This window comes from Phalacrocorax carbo, chromosome 2 (genome assembly GCF_963921805.1).
Source record: "Phalacrocorax carbo chromosome 2, bPhaCar2.1, whole genome shotgun sequence".
Lineage (NCBI taxonomy): Eukaryota > Metazoa > Chordata > Aves > Suliformes > Phalacrocoracidae > Phalacrocorax > Phalacrocorax carbo.
In genome coordinates, this window is record NC_087514.1 from 128,062,959 (window position 1) to 128,080,878 (window position 17,920).

Consider the following 17,920-nt stretch of genomic DNA (forward strand, 5'->3'; position numbering starts at 1 on the left):
TACAAAATAATTTTTTGCCTCCCTTGGAGGATGGGTTGTGTAACCCTACCACTGACAAAAAATAGTAAGTGTGAGTTTGAGTACTTAGAAAAAAAAAAAGTAGAGAAGAATTTAATTTCCACATTTGCTAAGAAGTAAATTTATTATTAGGCTAATCACTGTGAAAAATTTTAAAACTTATACTTCACCCAAATGCCACTTTTATATGTAACTCATGTATTTACCTTCTGAGTGGTTTCTGCCTCAATACTAGAAAAGAGGAGGGATGAAAAATAGTGGTAAGAAAGTATCCCCCAGGATTTTTTTTTTAATTCCTCCTCCAAATTGTTTTTCGTGTTTAGTGCTGGAAAGACCATTTGTGTTTTCCATCCCATTTCCCTCTTGTGTGTGCAGGCACAGACAGGACCATGAGGACCACACTGGCCCCAGTTTGGTGGTTAGCACCTCCATCCTCATGGTCCCTGAGAGATAGGTAGGAACTTTGGGAGAGGTGGCAACTTCCATAGGTGCTGCGAGCATCAGGCTTCCCTGCAGAGGTGGCAGAAGCTGGTGCTTGGGCTGTAGCTTTCTGCAGCACTTCCTTAGGAATGGATAACTTCAGTCAGGATTGCCTCTCTCGGTTTTAGGGTTTTTGTTGCCCTCCCGCCCCGCCTCCCCTTCACCCCTCCATTATCCCAAATAGCTTACAACAGTTCTTTAGGAAAAGAAACATTGGGTTGTGTTATTTCTTCAACACTGCATCCATGTTCCCTGGCTACACTAGCAATAACAGCCTGCCGTACCAGCCCTCTCCATGTCCCAGCATGGCAACAGCATTTATCCTAAAAAGTTCACATTTGCTTTTGCAAAAGTTAGTTTTCTTATCACCGCCTTGTTACTTGAAAAGAGTAGAGCATTTTGTATGCCTGACTTATTTAAAAGGAGAATTTGGCAGGGGGGAGATTTGAAGAACCTGTTGACATTGAAGTTCTAGTTGCACTCACAGGCTCATAAATATTTCATCTTTTAGAGTATTTAGGTGTCCCAGAGCACCAGGCCTGCTCCATTGCTGAGAACTGAGATTGAATGGTTATATAGGAAGCCTGGTGTGGTCTGTACAAGCCACTGGTGGCATGCTATCATCTGCAGCTGCCCATCTCTGGCTGGCTGATGAGGATGCCCAGTATGCTGTTTTCCTCTCATTCCCCAGCGCTCACTTTTATCTGTCCTTGCTGGACTCTGAAAGCGGTCAACAGACAACAATGGTAAATGGACTTAGGAAATGGGACCTACACAGCAGGTGCTCAAATAAATTGCTCAGGCGATGGACTGGGTGAGGATTAGGGTTGTCCTGGTGAGGAGAGGGGGAGGCCTCTCTGGTGGGAGGAGGAGAAAGGCGAAGGAGGGGGAGCATCCAACAGTGAGTTTCCTCACTTGTTTTTAAACTCCAATATACAACTCTCAAAATATTGACATGAAAAATATGGACCTGAGTCAGTTAGGCAGTACTTTAGGAACGTGGTGAGTTTATGGTCTCAGATTAGTTGTGAAATACCGCTTCCTTTCAAAAAGTTGTTTAAGTTGCTAGAAATGTTGAAAGCTGTTTCTTTAGGTTGGCTATGCGTTTTGTCTGGGAAGCCTGAGAACACCCCAGTGTCGTGCCTCTGGACTATCTGTATTTCACTTATTCTTAACGTCTTGTGATTTTCTGGCAACTGAAAGGTTTCATGGCAAGTTAAGGCAGAAGAGGAAGGAGACCTATTAGCCAGATTCAGTTTATGTTCTATGTAAAACAGATGCTTAATAAAATTAAGGGTACCATTGAGGGTCTCGTCTCTGCTACCTAAATTGCCGTTAATATATTCCTATGTGGAGGGAATAGTGCATTTGGTGCTCTAGTTCTCAGCCCAGTGGAAAGAAGAAAGAGGACTGATAAGCAGCAGCTTTGCAGAGCAGTTTTACAGGCGCTCACCTAGGCTAACTCTCTAGCATATTTTTTTTCCTCCCTCCCTACAGGGCTTGCTCTCAGAAATCCTCCGAAAGGAAGAGGATCCCAAGACTGCCTCGCAGTCCTTACTGGTAAACCTTCGGGCTATGCAGAACTTCTTGCAGCTGCCAGAAGCCGAACGAGATCGAATTTACCAGGACGAAAGGGAAAGGAGTTTGAACGCAGCCTCTGCAATGGGCCCCGCACCTCTCATAAGCACACCGCCTAGCCGGCCTCCACAAGTAAACCACTCTCTCTGTCTTCTACATTTGCTTGTTTTGCTTTCTCACTGTCCTGCTGGGTGATACCTTTCTTACAAAGAAGAAAGCTTTTACTGTTGCATTTTTTTAAACACTCGTAGAATCATTTGCAGTGCATATCACAAATTAAATTTAAGAAATATAATGGATGATAGTAGCAGTTTATTACTACCTATTTTCTAGTTTTAAGATAAATTCTATCCATTATGGCCCTTACAGATTCTTTTTGCTTATTTTATTGATAAGAGCTTTACTGGGCCTGGAACACGTTGGCTTTTAGCTGTCTCGTTCTCCTGTAATTCTCAGGTGTAGTTTTTAATGTTAGCAGTTCAAATAGGGATTTTGAAGTATTTGGACCACTAAACCGAGTGGGAATGAAAGCAGAAGTATGAGTAAATCATATTGCCTTAAAAATTATCTTCCAGAAAATGAACAGGTAAAACTAAGTGGATGGGGGAAAGAAGACTCCACCCCAAAATTCTGGGCACGTTTTCACCAAGCCGAGCTACCAACAACTGGATAACATAACAGAGCTGCTATGTCCATCGCTCTGAAAGATTGGGATATGTTCATTAAAACTTCATTTAGTATTTGTTCAGATGACACTCCTCTTCATTTCTGTAAAATCTAGTAGGACTATTGGTTTAATTCTCCCAAAGTTATAAAGTTTGATAGAGTGGGATCCAGAAATTCGATGGTGTAGTTCTTGTGTCTGTCAAGGGAACTCTGACGCAGGGGTTGGGGTACATGAGAAATATAGGTGTAAGCCATAGGAATGCATGGGATTTCCACAAAGAGGTAATGTGTTTGTGAATGAAACACCCCAAAGAACAGCATACCTTTCTGAAATACTCTGCATTGCTGTGGCTCAAGGTTGTACCTACGCAAGGACAAAACAAACTCATCTACAGATACGTGGGAATCATGCAGTATACGCAGTCCAGCTTTGCTATACAAAGCAAGGCTTTGGGTCTGTGGGAATCTTGTGATGGTTGAGTATGTAAACATAGAGCAGTTTTTACTAACCAGGCTCAGGCATGTGCCTTTGAGTATATTCCATACCCATTCTGAATGCTATAAATTCCTTCAGGTTATTTTTCTAATTTTCCTGCAGCTGGTGGATGCTAAGGACCACAGTGAAGTAACAAATAATAAAATTGTAGGAAAAGGGAGGATGGAAGATCGCTTTAACCTGCTGCAGTACTTTTCACAAGAAGAGAAAAAAATTTTAGCAGAAAGCACAGACTGTCCTAATGGTCTAGTTTTGTTATCATTAACTGAGTTTAGCCTGTGAAATCCACTACAGATACTCTTCAAGATAAAGGATGAGAATCTGTTTACATAGTAATGCTTTAGTGGGAAATAGTTAAATATAGGTAACTGTGTTTAAAATAACGTTTGAGTTTGTTTTAATATCTGTACCTGCTCCCACAGCCCGGGTAATTCAGAGCAAAGGCTAACCCTCCTTCTTAACTTATCTCTTTCTGCCAAGGTAATGTCTCACTCTGTCTCAAGTGGTCTTGGGCAATTTCACAGCTAAAGAACAGAGTTAATTACAGGACTTTCGAGAAGGATGTCAAGTCAGAGGTAGTCGTTGTATTGGTTTCAATTCACACTTTAAACTGCATAAATCCCTCGCAGCCAGAAATAAAGTGAGACTTAGGGGTTTTCTTAACTGACAAAACATACTGCAAGTCCAAATTCAGGGGTCGGAGTGGGGGAATCTGTCTGACTTTACTGTGTTCTTGTTCATAATTATGTTTCATTTTTCTAGTGGGAGTCAGGAGTATAGTTAACCTAATCGTGACAGTTCAAAGTGGAAACAGCATAGTGTTCTGGTTTGATCCTTTTCAGAACGAAAACAGGTTAACAGGGAAACCTTACAGACTAATACTTGAGGTCTCCAGAGCAAAACAGTGCTTTTTCTAGTTGTTATATTTCTCTACGTCATTCAGCAAAGCATATGCACTTTATCTAGTGGATGAACCAAGGATGTGGAAACCTTTGAGTTGGGATTCTGCATAACGTTTTTATGTGTTGCCAGAATTACCCACCTACAAACGCATCGCACTTGCCACCTGCTACTAAGTGTGAGCCCTAAGTTTGAAAATTGAAATATCTGTGTTGGTAACATAAGTACAATACTTAATGCTACAAATAATAATGAAATTATTCTAGTTATTGCACTGGCAACTCTAACTTTACAAATAGTAGCAGAAATAAATTATAGTCAGGATACTGCAAAATGATTAATGCAAGCTACTACTCTGATACCTCACGCGCGCACACACACACACACACACACAAATGTCCACAGTTTATTGAATATTTGATACTAAGGAAATAAAACCACTACCATCCTTATTACTAAATTGGTTACAAGCAATTATTTAAAGTTCACTATACAGGAATACAGCATAATACTTTTCTAGCTTAGCTGTGAGCTTCTTAGATAACTATTGAAAGACAAAACAGACCGTTTATCCTGACAACAGAATTTACACAAGAGCCAACATATTTAATATTAAATCTTTAGACCAGTGTAACATTTGAAACAATTAAACTACGAAACCATGAAAAATGGGAGCTAATATGCCACACATGAAGGTTTATTTTGCAATTGCAAGTTATCAGTTTCGGAAGGATGTGAAAATAAACATCCTGAAAAGGATCTATTTTGCATTTTTGTGTTGCCAACTGGTGGCCAGACAGTGGAGCAGACTTAACCATTTAGAAGCTGAACTTGTTTTGTGTGAATTTTGCATACCATTGCATGGAAAAACAGAAAGCGTGACCTTGGAGGTCTGATGGGATAGTAGGAACTCACCAAGCATAAACCCTGGCGCCTGAGTTAGAAGAAACTGTGTTGAATTTATCTCATTTTTACAGTGTTCTTACTAGTTGCTACTTGAGCTAATGTATCTGGATTGTTTCCAATTCTTTTCTGAAATCCTTTAAGAAGCTGTTTGTCCCCCTTACTTCTCCCTTTCTCTCTGACTTAAACAAAGAAGCAAAATCTTAATTTTGGGGTTTTTTTTAAATTGAAATCATTAGCCTCTAATGCATGAGCTTTTGGGATGCATGTATAGCCCTCTAAGCTGGTGAAGTTGTAAAAGTCTGCTACTATCTTCCACACTGGTGGACTGAGCGTGAGGAGGTGGCGTACACAAGAGTTTTTCCCTTGGATGGTGTTCATCTTGCCACCTCCTGGGGCAGACGCCTGTCTGTCAGGCTCTTTCCTGGGGCAGCGGAGTTTAGAAATATTACCATCTCCATCAGGTAGGTACTGCATGGGGACATAGTTTAACCTCTCCAACCTAGAAGGAAGGAAAAAAGGTCCTTTCTTGTTCTATTTCTTTTACTAATTTTTTTTTTCCCTCTGCAGCAACTTCATCTTGTAGATCACCCCACAGAGGTCCTTTCTGGGTATCCCTAAGTCAGGTTCAGAGGATGAATCTGTTACACGTTGTGTGGGAATGAGAGGATGTGGGGATACTTCAGAGGCTGCTGAGTGTGGAGCTATGTTCAGGGTGGATGGAGTTCCCCAGGGATGTGCTAGGGATTGCCTCTCCCTCTCATCAGGACAGTTGAGGGAGTGAGGGGAAGAGGACTTCCTCCTCCTTTAGTACAGCCTGGGGGGAGGATGGAGACAGGTGACCAAGTCACAGATTTTCTTTTCCAAAATATTCTGATTAAAGCTGATTAGCCATCCTGCAGTTATGAACACTTCCTTCTCAGGACAAGTAATCTCCATTTCAGCAGAGCTGAGGGAGGAATCCTTCTCACCAGCTGTATTCCCCAAAGAAAATTTGTGCTAATTCTTGGGGCCCATCATCATCCCGTGTAAAAACAGAGTACGTGTAATGTCAAGAGCAGAATATAATTTTAACGAGTAGAAGTATCCACAAATCTTGCATGAGTCATGGTTCTGGGTACTCAGTTGACAAAAACCTTCATTTTCATAAATACAATCCTGGCCTCCCTCTGACTGCAGATAAATTACAGTTCCTTCATGCTAAAGCAATTTCAGCTTGGATCCCAGAGATAGGAAGCCACTCTTGAAAGACGGGTCTTGAGGAGGACACTGCTTTGCAGTTGTTTGAGGACCAGTGAACCTCCATTGCAAGGAACTCTAGATCACACCAGCTGCTGTGAAACTTGAAAGTGGAGCCCTGGAGTTCACACACACGCGCGCGCCGTACATCACCACCAGCAAAATGTTTATTCTTAAGTCAACAAAATTTGAGATTTAGGTTGACGGCCTTTGTGCCAAGTTGCATTTTCATGAAAGTAAAAGTGAACAAAATAATAAATGCAACCCTCTCACCACCCACCCCCCCGAAAACCACCATGGAGGAGAGTTAATGGAAACCCGGACACTTAACTATAACTGCACTTCCAGGCGCCACTGTAATAATGGAGTAGTAAACCTTGTCCTGATAAAAGCTGTTCTGAAAGCAACTGCATTTATTGTACCTCCTGTGCTATTTGCAGAGCAGAACTGAAAAGTAGTTTGTTTTGCCTGGAATGAACTACTTTATGAATTTTAATGTACAATGTAATATTAAAAGCTAAACCAGGATTAAAGAAGATTTTTGCTCCCAAGCTAAAACGGTACTTATAAGAATGTGTTATAAAAGATTTTTTTGTTTCAGTTTCGATGGGGAAGAAGTGAGCTTCCATGTTTGTGAAAACCTCTTCAGATTGGTTTTTCCTTCTATAACAACCTGTCCTTTGTTTAGGAAATTGAACTAATCAAGAACTTTTTACTACTGTAATCAGTCTTATTTGATGAGAAGATATATATCTGGGCAGGCCAGGAGGGAATGGATGTGGGGTTTTTTTGCCCAAGTCTTCCTAAATGACTAAATTGATTGGTGATAGGAAGATGTCCAAACGAGTTTGTGATTCTCAGTGTGTTATGTTTGTAAAATAATGCTCCCCTGTTCAGTTAGCTTTTGCAAAATTTGGCTACTGTAAAAAAAAAACACAAACGTAGCTGATCTATGGTTTCTTTCCTAAACAGAAAATGTGGCTGTGAGTGTGGGTGGGGTGAGAGGTTGTGCTTAAGTGTGGATGAGATGAGAAATTATGTTTTGTTTTGTTTTTCTCTCCAAAATGAATACTTTTTCCACCTCCTCTCCCAAGTCCTGAAGTTGCACTGTTGGGGGCTTTTTTGTTTGCTGTTGGTTTTTTCTGAGGAGGAGGGTGTTTTTTCAACCCAGCTTCAAACAGCCTCTGTCTTGAACTCGATTCTAAATTCAACACAACAGCCTAGATGCTTGCTATGTATAAATTACGAAACAGTTTTATGTATGGATATTCTCCAAGAGGTTAATTAGCATTATTGCATAGAATTCATTAGACCAGAGCAGACCAATGGTCCATCTAGTCCAGCCACAGTATATACCTGATCTTTGAAGAGAAATTGTTAAGAGGCAGGAGAAGAATTTTTATAGTTGGCCAATGATGTAAACTGGAGAGGGAGAGGATATGGCTTTGAACAACATCTCTTCATAATCCCTAAACCCATCATTTTATGACTTCGAGAGTTTCATTCTCCTGAAGCTCTTTGGGATAATATAGCATTTTGATGCAGATATTAGTGTGTTCTGTTGTTCATTTCCCAACTGAATATCAACAGACGACAACAGGAGTAGTCTCTCTTTTTTTTTTAAACTTCAGTGATATAGTGGATGCTGTTGAGTTGTTGTACCTGTGTAAAGATAGATGTGATTTGCCAACCAGAATGAGGATTTTCAGTAATTCCCCTGGGTTAAGTGTATATCCATATTAAACTGGGCATTGAAAAGTGTGGACCAAGATACATAATTGAAATTATGTCTCCAGCATGGTGTGTGAGTCTTGTTTTTTGATGATCTGGGTGTTCACAGCTCAGTTGAGTGGTCTATGAAGTGCTGCTACAACATGAAGGTGTCTTTTGAAGCTGAGTAGCAATCAAAAAGGCAGTGTGCTTACAGAAAAGAGGCATTTCGATCAGGATCACAAGGACAAAGTGTTTCCTTCCCAAAAGATACCGTGGACATGTGTATCCTGGCTGAATACCTTTGTCTTCTCATCCTCCCTCAGGACCCTCAAGGATTAGTTAGAAGTTAGAAATATTTCTGTGGGAAGGACTGAAATAACTTTGCCAAAATTTAAACCCAAGGTCCAAGAAAGTGTGTTGACAAAGCTATCGCTTTTTCATTTTCTAATTTAGCTTAGCCTGATTTTTATATGCAAGCAGACAAGCCTGTCTCCAGTTGTATATTTAAAATCGCCATTGGTTGTCAGTTACCATTTAGTGAACCCTTTTCATTTAAAGATTATAAAATTGCCACTGATTTTGTAATTTTCAAATTATTTCACCATACGTTGTTCAGGAGAGGTGCCTGCTTTTGCGGCTCCATGTTGATTTGCCCAGTGTAACGCATGCATTTCCCCACTCTGTGATGGGAAGAAGGGAGGCTTGCGGTACTGCTTCTCACACTGCCCACTACCAGGTTCCTCAAAGTTTTCTGAGCAGCCATTGTCCCAGACTTGGCCATCCTCTGCTGCAGTGTTGCACTGTGCAAAAGGAAACACCTCACTCTCCAGGTCATGGCTGCAAAGTACCTGTTGTTTTCAAACGGAAGCAAATCACATGATAAACTGTATGGCACATTCTGGGATTCTTCTGCATTTCCCTTTTCATTTAGGACTCCTGTTTTCAGACACCAGAAAGTGTTAATGCCTGCCAAAAAGTTGCAGGTGTAACTGTGTATGGACACCTTGCTCTTGCTGGGGTTTCACCCTTTGGAGGTAATGGGCATGTGTTAGCACACCTCCTGAAAAGCCTGATAGACAAATCAGGCTCGGCAAAAATGGCATGCACTCCCAGTTTCTGGGCTAGATTATTTTCTCTTAAAAGCACTATAGAGGATAGTTAGCACAAATTGAGCGTGACATTTCTAGGAAAAAACGGGCTGATGATTTGCCTAAGTACATCTCTCACCCAAACCCTTTGACTCTCGTATCATGAGACCTGTGATATATGAAAACTCATAGGGAGTGAGATTAGAAGATTAATTATCATGTTGTCATGATTTCCCTTTGAACCTCAAGGGACTTTATTGCACAGGAAGATGCTGACTTGCACTGGATTAAACTGATAGTGAAAGTGCGGTTTTAGACACATGCTTAAGAGTAGGCTGCATCGCCATCTGGAAGCGCCAAGCTCTGTCCATTAGATTTAGAGGTAGCCTGAACAGGTAACTTGAACTAGACATGTAACTTCTGAATGGCTAAACTAATTCAGCTCTCAATGACCTCAGCAAGAACCAGTAGGTTTGAATCAAAATCTAAAGGTTTGATTTTGCATCATCACCTTGTGGGGTTTTGGCAGAAATCCAGTCTTTCCTTTCCTCTGGTCCATTTTAGGATTAGTGGTCTAGGTCCACTGATCTTGGGCAAGCATTTCAAGAGTAGCTGCTAAAGACAGACATTATCCGTAACTGTTGAGAATATTGTAGGATAAGCAGGGTACCTGCTGATTTTTTTGTACCTCTCAACTGACGTTGCAGAAACTGCGCTGTAACCTTGGTGGGAAGATTCTTGGTGTTGAAACATCACTTCCATAATTTCCAGAGGATGAAGGAAAGGATAGTCTGCTGCACGTCATGTTGCTACTGATGTGTTTTTTTGTTGTTTCCCTTAATGCTGCAGATGCAGCACAGAGGTGGTAGTGTAATCATTCTGTTTTGTTTTCATGTTATTTTTTTAACCTGGACTGCAAGAAGAATAAATATTTTATGTGCGTAAGTGAAGTATAGCTGGAATAAATATCTTTAAGAATGTCCTATCTTGATTTCATGAATGAGTGGTTAAAATATGCATTATTCTAAATTATCACTTTCTTAGAAATAGCTTAAGAATTAAACTGATAAGATAATGTTTTAAAAAGTTAAATCTAAAGCCACAACTTTTCCACATTATCATGCATTTGAGTGTACTGGGCCTAAGGCATGAAGCAAGATATATCTGTCAGGTTTCTATTTCATTCGAGATTCTTTTATGCTGCTCTTACAATTTTCACTTAATTTGCATGGGGCAAAGAAATCATGTAAGGATTCACAAGTCTCTACAAGACTGTTTGACAGGTTTCCACCTAATGTGTTTTATGACATTGAAATTCACAGTGGTCAGTTAATGATAACTCATATTTCAGATGCACTCACCTGTAACAATATGCTGAATTTTCTTGTTTCCCAGTTGCCTGAACCACAGATAACTTATAATGTTAAGTCTCTGAAAAGCTGAAAGAATATCAGAGCGAGATTGAATAAAAGGAATAAAATGGAAAGGGGAACTACTTGGGGAGGGAAAGAGAGGAAAGTAACTTTTTCATAATGAAAAATGTCTCATAAAATATATTTTCTAGGTCAAAACTGCTACTATTGCTACAGAGAGGAATGGAAAAACAGAAAATAATTCCATGAACATTAATGCTTCCATTTACGATGAGATTCAGCAGGAAATGAAGAGAGCTAAGGTGTCTCAAGCACTGTTTGCAAAGGTTGCGGCAACCAAAAGCCAGGTAAAGTTCCCAGGGCGCAACGGCCTCCCTGTCCTGTGTCATTATTTCATGGCCCCCAGTTTTGGTCTGTTTCTGTGTGAGTGTTACGACGTGTGGCCTGGTTAGCACACCAGCCCGGTACCGCATCTCAGAGCTCCTTGCTGGGTTCAGAGGTAAACTCTGTTACCCTCGACCAGGCAGGGCTGAGAAGCGGCTTCCTGAGATGCATCCCTCCCTCTTCCCTGCCAGCGAGATGCCTTTGCTGCGCACCCGTCGGTCTTGCGCGGCTCAGAATGCATCAGGCTCATCAGTTCTCAGCTGGCATGGACGTGGCAAAAGCTGTGGGCAGGCTTTGTGTATTACTGCTGAATTCATCTCTGTAATGAGGAACACTGGGGTTCTGTTTTTTGCGAAAATATTTAGTTGGGCCCACTGGTGAGGCTGTGCACGGGAGGTGGGGCGGCACTGTCCACATCAGAAACAAAAAAAATCCCCAACAAATTACAGTTATACAAGTTACATCTGAGGAAACATGTATGAGCTTTGTGGAATACAATGGCTGCTTGGTTACCTGTGTGTGCGTACATATATATTGCCTATTCCATTTTAAGCCTTTGTTGTGTGGTTTCCTCTTCTGTTTTCTTCAAATGAAGAATTTCTGTCAAGTTTAGTGGCAAGAGAAGGGAAATCAGCAAGCACTTGTTAGGTGTGATTATCATAAGCGACATGTCTTCTGAGAAAGATCGCCAGAGTATGCAAAAGCATTGATTTAAGTGAGAATGTACTCAAGAAGTAAGTAAAGGAAAAACGTATAGAAAAATGGGAAAGACTAGAACCATGCTTATGCCAATGTTTGAAAGAAATGGTAAAGGCACTAATGCTTGCAGTGCTGAATTTTCATGTTAGATTAAACATTAAGTCCACTTAGTCACTGTTCCTTTACTTTTCTAAAATTGCTTCATAGAAAAACACAGCATCTTCCTGGGAAAGCTGATAATGATCGGTTAGACCAATGTTTCTTGGGCCGTCAGCATTTTAGTGCTGGTTTTCTTTTTAACCGTCTAACTTTTGACTTCTGCGTTGTTCACGTTTTAGAGTTTGCTCCATTTCATTGTACAGAAAGGATGTTGTCTCTTAAGTTATATGCTGTGAGGAGCATTTAAAGGGATATTTTGGAAATGTTATATCAAAATGATTAAACTCAAGCTGTGGACTGTAAAAATTATAGCTTTATAGGCCACATGCCTGCCTACCCTTCAATCACTGTCAAAGTGATAATTTCTACAATAATATGTTTCTTTTACTGTTGGATTCTAAACACCAAGTGCTGTTTAAACATTAAACTGAATTGTTTATGTTAGTGCTGTACTCTGTGTCATACATCAGGCCACTATAATCTCTCATGGAATGTAAAAATTCTGTCATGAATCATGGCTTGTATATCGGAAATTACTGTAATTTTGATTGGAAATTACAGGGCTCTTGAAATGTTTCTAATTATGATAGAATGTTACAGCAGCTTCCAACCTGTGTGCTCCTCAGATGTCTTTATTTACATGTCAAGACTCGGGGTTAGAGAACTGTCCGTTTTCTACAACTTCCCCTTTCCATTGCAGTTCTCTGCAAAACTAAGGTATGAAGCCAATCTGTCGGTCTGTGTAATTTTGATCTGTTCTGATTTGTGTGGTAGTGTATTTATTTAAGTGGGTAGTCTTAAAATTTCTAAGCGGGACAGCTCCTCCAATGCTGACTTTAAATGGGACAGGTAATCAATGCAAAGCATGAAAGTTTCCAGGCATGTGGTGCAGGTTTTTTTAGAGGATTGGTGTAAAAGTTAGATTCCTCTACAAACGTTGCTCCCAAGTGTATTAAAAAACCATCACCAGACATATAGTTCTCTTCCCTTTTATTATGGAGATTATGTCTGTATTCTGAGAGGTTATTTTTCTCCCATATTCAAGCAATGTAATGTTAATCTATGTATTAAGCAAGCTTTCAGGTCTGTAGTTAGCCAAAATGCCATTTGTAGGAAAACTGAATATATTGGGTCTTCTCTACCCAGTTGACTATTAGTCAGCCAACCAAAAGTTTTAAATATGTAGCAAAGCCATGTATATTAAAGGAGATATCTGTCCTGTAAAAATTCTGCATTGGAGCTTGTCGGTGGTACAGATAGTTATCTCTTGGGGCAAAGTTGTCTCTCGTGCACAAAAAAGGAGGCTTGTTGTTCAGACATATTCTTTAAGAGAACCTCTCTTGAGAGAGGTGCATTGTTTTGTTTCTTTTTAGTTTGGGTTTTGTTTTGTTTTTTTCATTTGGGAATATTGGTTTCCCACTCAGAACTGGAAACCCTGAGATTTCCAGTTACAGTGGAAAGTCTGGAGGATGCGTATCAGAAAATGATGTGTTGTTTAAAAACAAAAATGTTAACCATCACAAAAATTGAATGTTGCTGCTTTTATCTTATTTTGGATATAAAAACTTGATTAACTGCTGAGTATCGTCTGGAGTTACGGTACAAGCCACTATGTGACCTAAAGCAGCTCTTGCCAGTGGACAAAGATAGTTGTTTGCTGGAGGGCCTTTCTATTTATTTTCTTTTTTAAGGAACTGATCTGGGTCAACATTAGATTGGGTGTTGAAGCAGCCAGCATCTGCAAGGTGGCTGGGCTTGCCTGAGCCAGGAGACTGCAGATAATGTTCTGCTGACTAGAGCACTTTGTACAGAAGAGCTATTAAATGATGCGCTACAGAAGTTTCTATTTAGGTAGTGCCGAGGTGAAAAACGAGCATCTTTCCGTGCGCTGTGTTAGTGCCTCTGGCAAGAGTTACCTGATTGACGGAGGACCACATATGGACCTGATGCTCAACAAACCAGCCGGCTACATGGGCTCAGTGCAGCAGAGGTCATAGGGCAGGGCAAGGAAGGGGTGACAGGAGCAGGAGGAGATAGCAGTGATATTAGTGAGACCATGCTCTGGCTTAGGGGAGTGATGATTTCTGTACTTGTAGTTTCACGGTGCATGTTGCTGGCAGCTTCTTGGCTTTCCCAAAGAAAAGGGACTATGTGGCACATGGGTTTGAACGAGTTTGGGGACTTAGCTAGAGGATTCCGTCAAATGTTTAATTATTTTCCTGTATAGGAATGTATGCATTCTGTATGTTTTTAAAATTTCTATGTTTTTAAGGATCGATAGATTATCTGCAGAATACATTAAAAATCAATTTAATTCAAAATATATACTCTAAAAGTTACTATGGTTATACTGAGGAGCTGAGGAAGAGATTATAATTCAAACTGCTTGAATACATCATACCTTTGGGGAGCTTTAGAACTGTAGTTGGCAAAATACCTCACGCCAGTATTTAAAACCTTACATTTTTACTGCAAGTTGTCTGCCTCATTGGTCTATGTATTTTTTTGTTAGGTTATGTTGAAAAGAGAGCTTTAGAAATCTATACGCAAACATAAAACAGAAAGGTTTACCAAGAGCTTTATGTATGCTCCCAGGTTGTTGTTTTTTAGCTGTAGAACGGCAATGCTAACAGTATTGTTTACTAAAATTTAATCAACACACCTGAATAAGTCAAAATGAAAAAAATCCACACATATATAAATTTGTGTGGGATGCGTTACTTTTACAATTTAATCATATTGTGTTTTTATTAAATTTATAACCTGACAGTCTGATTCAAGTAATTATGAAAGCACATTCTTAATTTCGTTATTTCAAACAAAAAAAAAGTTGATTTGTGTAATGATCATTAAGGCATCATGGTTCAGTAACTGTGCATTGGTTACAATGTTTTCATGTGGGAGCCAGGGATGAATTTTTCTCTTGATGGTGACAGATGCTGAAATCTAATTTTATTCCATAAAAACAACAAACAAACAAACAAAAAACCTCCAAACCTAAGAGCCCCGAGAGATAAGGCAAGTAGAGACTTGTAGTGCTCCTGTATGTTTGCTGTGTTTTCAGAAGTTATATTTATGTTTAATGGCTTATCCTGAAAAGCTGCGGCCTGCACATGCTAGTATGAAGTAAGGAAGAAAGGAAAACTTTGCTGAAGATCAGCTTACGTTGCTAAAGCTTTCTTAAATTTAAGAAATTACAGTTTGCAAGAACTGAAGTAATATCGACTTCCGTACCTCTGAGAGTCCCGTGTGCTACAGTGTAAGGCCACTAGCCTGCATTATTATACCTAAATAAGTTTACTTTATAGTAGAATAAATAGGTAACATCAGTGCTTTTCTGCAGCATCCATCCTGCAGATGGCTGTGTATGGCCAGGTAGGTGCCAAATGCCCTCCGTTCTCACAGAATCAAAATGCCCGTATGTTGAAGGCGAGACACTTGGCTCACGCAGAGTCATGCTGCAGTTTTAATTTTTGTGTAAAACTAATGGAGTACTACGCATACCTCCAGAAACCTCATCTAATTACAGAGAGTTTTGACCCGTTACTTCTGAGCTGTTGCACCGTGTTGCCCAATTTCCTGTCCGTCTTTCACTTTGGTTAGGCAGTTGGCCCCTTGGAAATGAGTAGTTTCACATGCAAAGCATGGAGGTAAAATCAGTGGTTCAGACCACGCTAGAGACTCAGTCCTAAGCTATCAGGCAGCTACTTTGTGCAGTGACGTTTTATTAGAAGTGTTCAACTTTTTGCCTTAGTACAGACCTGGAGCATCCTCCTCCGAAAGGCTGCGTGGGGAGGCACACCTGGGTAGGCATTAGGCAGAGCATCTTACACTCCTGAGTAGATAGATGGGAAGGAGTTAAATGGGAAGGGAATGCTAAACATTGGCACTAAAATTGCTTTTGGCATGCAAATACCATGCTTTTCCTGACATAAATATTTTCAGAATAGGCCATTAGAGTTCAGGTATATAAAACCCTGCTTTTACTGGAAATTTTAATGTTGTAGTAAACCCAGAGATTTATAGTGAAAAATTGATGTCTGTTATCTCACTTTTATCTTTTTAACCAGCAGTTTTATAAATGCTATATCTTTGATCTGGCTTTTTCCATCTAGAGACTAAGCTATATACTCTAATAGGAAAGTCATTTTTAAACAGCTTCCCACACTGAACAAGCACAGTATTGTGGATCTGGCACGAAGATGTAACATGCCATTACCGCAGATATAGAACGATCTATTCAACTATTTTCCAGCGGGGGGAAAAGAAACCTTTTTATCACCAAGAGTAACCCTCTGGTAACAATGTGGCTTTAAGAGGGGGGTCTTGAAATTTATTTCCAAAGCTGTTTCCTTGGGGTGCTGCAGCTCGGGCTGCCCCGGCGGGGTCTGGCCTGGGGGGCAGGAGAGGGCTCGGTCCTTCACCCGTCACCCTGCTTCTCCATCAAGTCGTCTCCCGCCTTTGTCTCCCTCAGAGCAGCTGAGTCACTTCCTGGGTTTAAATCTTGGCTTTAAAACCTTCTTTCCCCCCGCCCTCAGCGTACAATGGATTCTCTGTGGAGCAGGGAGGGATACTGCACGGGGAGACACGAGGTGGAAACAAAACGTGCTCTGAGGTCTGCCGTCATTTCATGGGTCCACCTGGAAATAAACCCCTCGCCCTCATGGGAAGGCGAGATGCAGTAGTTAGAAAACGTAAGCAGCAGGAGTACACCATGCAACAGCCTCTTTTTTTTTTTTTTTTTGTAATCATCATCGTTATTATTATTTATTTATTTTCCTCCCCCCTCCGCTAGCCGGGGGTGATTGCTCTGGCAGTTGAAGAGGTGCCATGAGCAGCAGGAGTGGGACAGGATCGGGTGGCAGCGGGGATGGGAGAGGAAGAGTGTGAACCGAGAAAGCAAGATGGGCTTCTGCGTGTGATCAAGAATTGCCCCATAAAGCGGTGTGTCATTCAGCGAAACTGTGAAACTTGGCAGATCGAGCTGATTTGTTTCTTTCACAAAATATCGTGTTGCAGAGTCAGAGTGTGTTCTATCTCGTCCAGGTCGGAGGGAAGGAGATATTTGGGTTTCTATTGAGGGAACAAAATGAACACTTAGAGCACTACAGGTCCTTCTTCTCCCCATGTCTTAATTTCTTTTACGACATCTCGTTGCAGGAATAAAGGTTAAAGCCTCAGGAAATTTCCTTAGGAATTTTTTTCTTAAATTCTTTCTCAGAAAGGAGGTAGAAAAAATTGAGTTCAGTTAGTTCACTTATCACTTCACCTGGAGAAGGGCCAGCATGGATCCTGGCCGTATCCCACATTATTGGTATGACCTTGGTGGAGTGGGTTGACTTCAGTGAGTCTTGGGTTCCCACTAGTAAAAAGTAGACAGCAACTTCTTGAATCAACAAAGATGCACTGAAGAGAAACTGCCTTAAAATCACCGAGGTGGTTCATATCAGTGTGCAATTGCCCACGGAAATCTGCATAGAGGGAAAGAAAAAGCATTAAAAACTGAAATAGTTCAAGCCAAAGAAAAAAGGTACAGAATGGAAAATACTTAACTGGTAAGAGGATTATATTGACCTCTTCAAACAGCTCCTTGGGGCCAGGCAGCTCTTTCAACACATAAGGCAAAGGCTGGATTTGTTGACACACCGATGAAAAAGTGTGCTTCCTGAGCGTGCTTCACACGTGGGGTCAAATCGGCTCCAGCTAGAGGTTCCCAGCCAGGCGGGCTGCAGCGCGAGCTGTTCGAATGCACTTGCAATCCGCACAGAGGCCGTTTAAAGAACTGGTGGCAGCTTCAGGAAATGCTGTATATTTGAGCCCTAAGGAGAGCTTCCCTGGAGGGATGCGGTGCACACCTGCCCTGCGCCGGTCGGGAGTTAATGTTTAACGCCCTCACGGCCTCAGCCTGCGGCGCATCCCCGGGAGGCGCCGGGGCTGGGACCACTGAGCGCCTGGCAGGATGCGGCCCCGCAGGTGGCCAGAAACAGCAAAGGTGGGTTCGTGGTTAGAAGGTTTTTGTCTGGTAGAAGGAGCACGAATGTGTGGGAGAAGCTAGGAGAAGTACAAGTTTAAGTCATTAAATGTACAAATGACAAAAGAGAGCCAAGCAGAGAAAGCTCCTTACAAAATATAAAATTCTGTTAAAGCAGCAAGACGGCACAACATAAGGAATGTTTGGTACATGTTACTGAAACTGAAAAATTAGAGTATGGAATGAATTATAA

The 17,920-nt window shown here is 41.0% G+C and overlaps 1 protein-coding gene across 4 annotated transcripts in view; it reads left to right on the forward strand.

Moving 5' to 3' along the window:
- Positions 1-17,920, forward strand: part of SATB1 (SATB homeobox 1) — a 76,382-nt gene that overhangs the window by 38,579 nt on the left and 19,883 nt on the right. For all 4 annotated transcript variants that reach the window (XM_064444301.1, XM_064444300.1, XM_064444303.1 and 1 more), the window contains 2 exons: positions 1,996-2,208; positions 10,646-10,801. In XM_064444301.1, the coding sequence (XP_064300371.1) occupies positions 1,996-2,208; positions 10,646-10,801 (369 nt within the window). The remainder of the gene's footprint in view (positions 1-1,995; positions 2,209-10,645; positions 10,802-17,920) is intronic.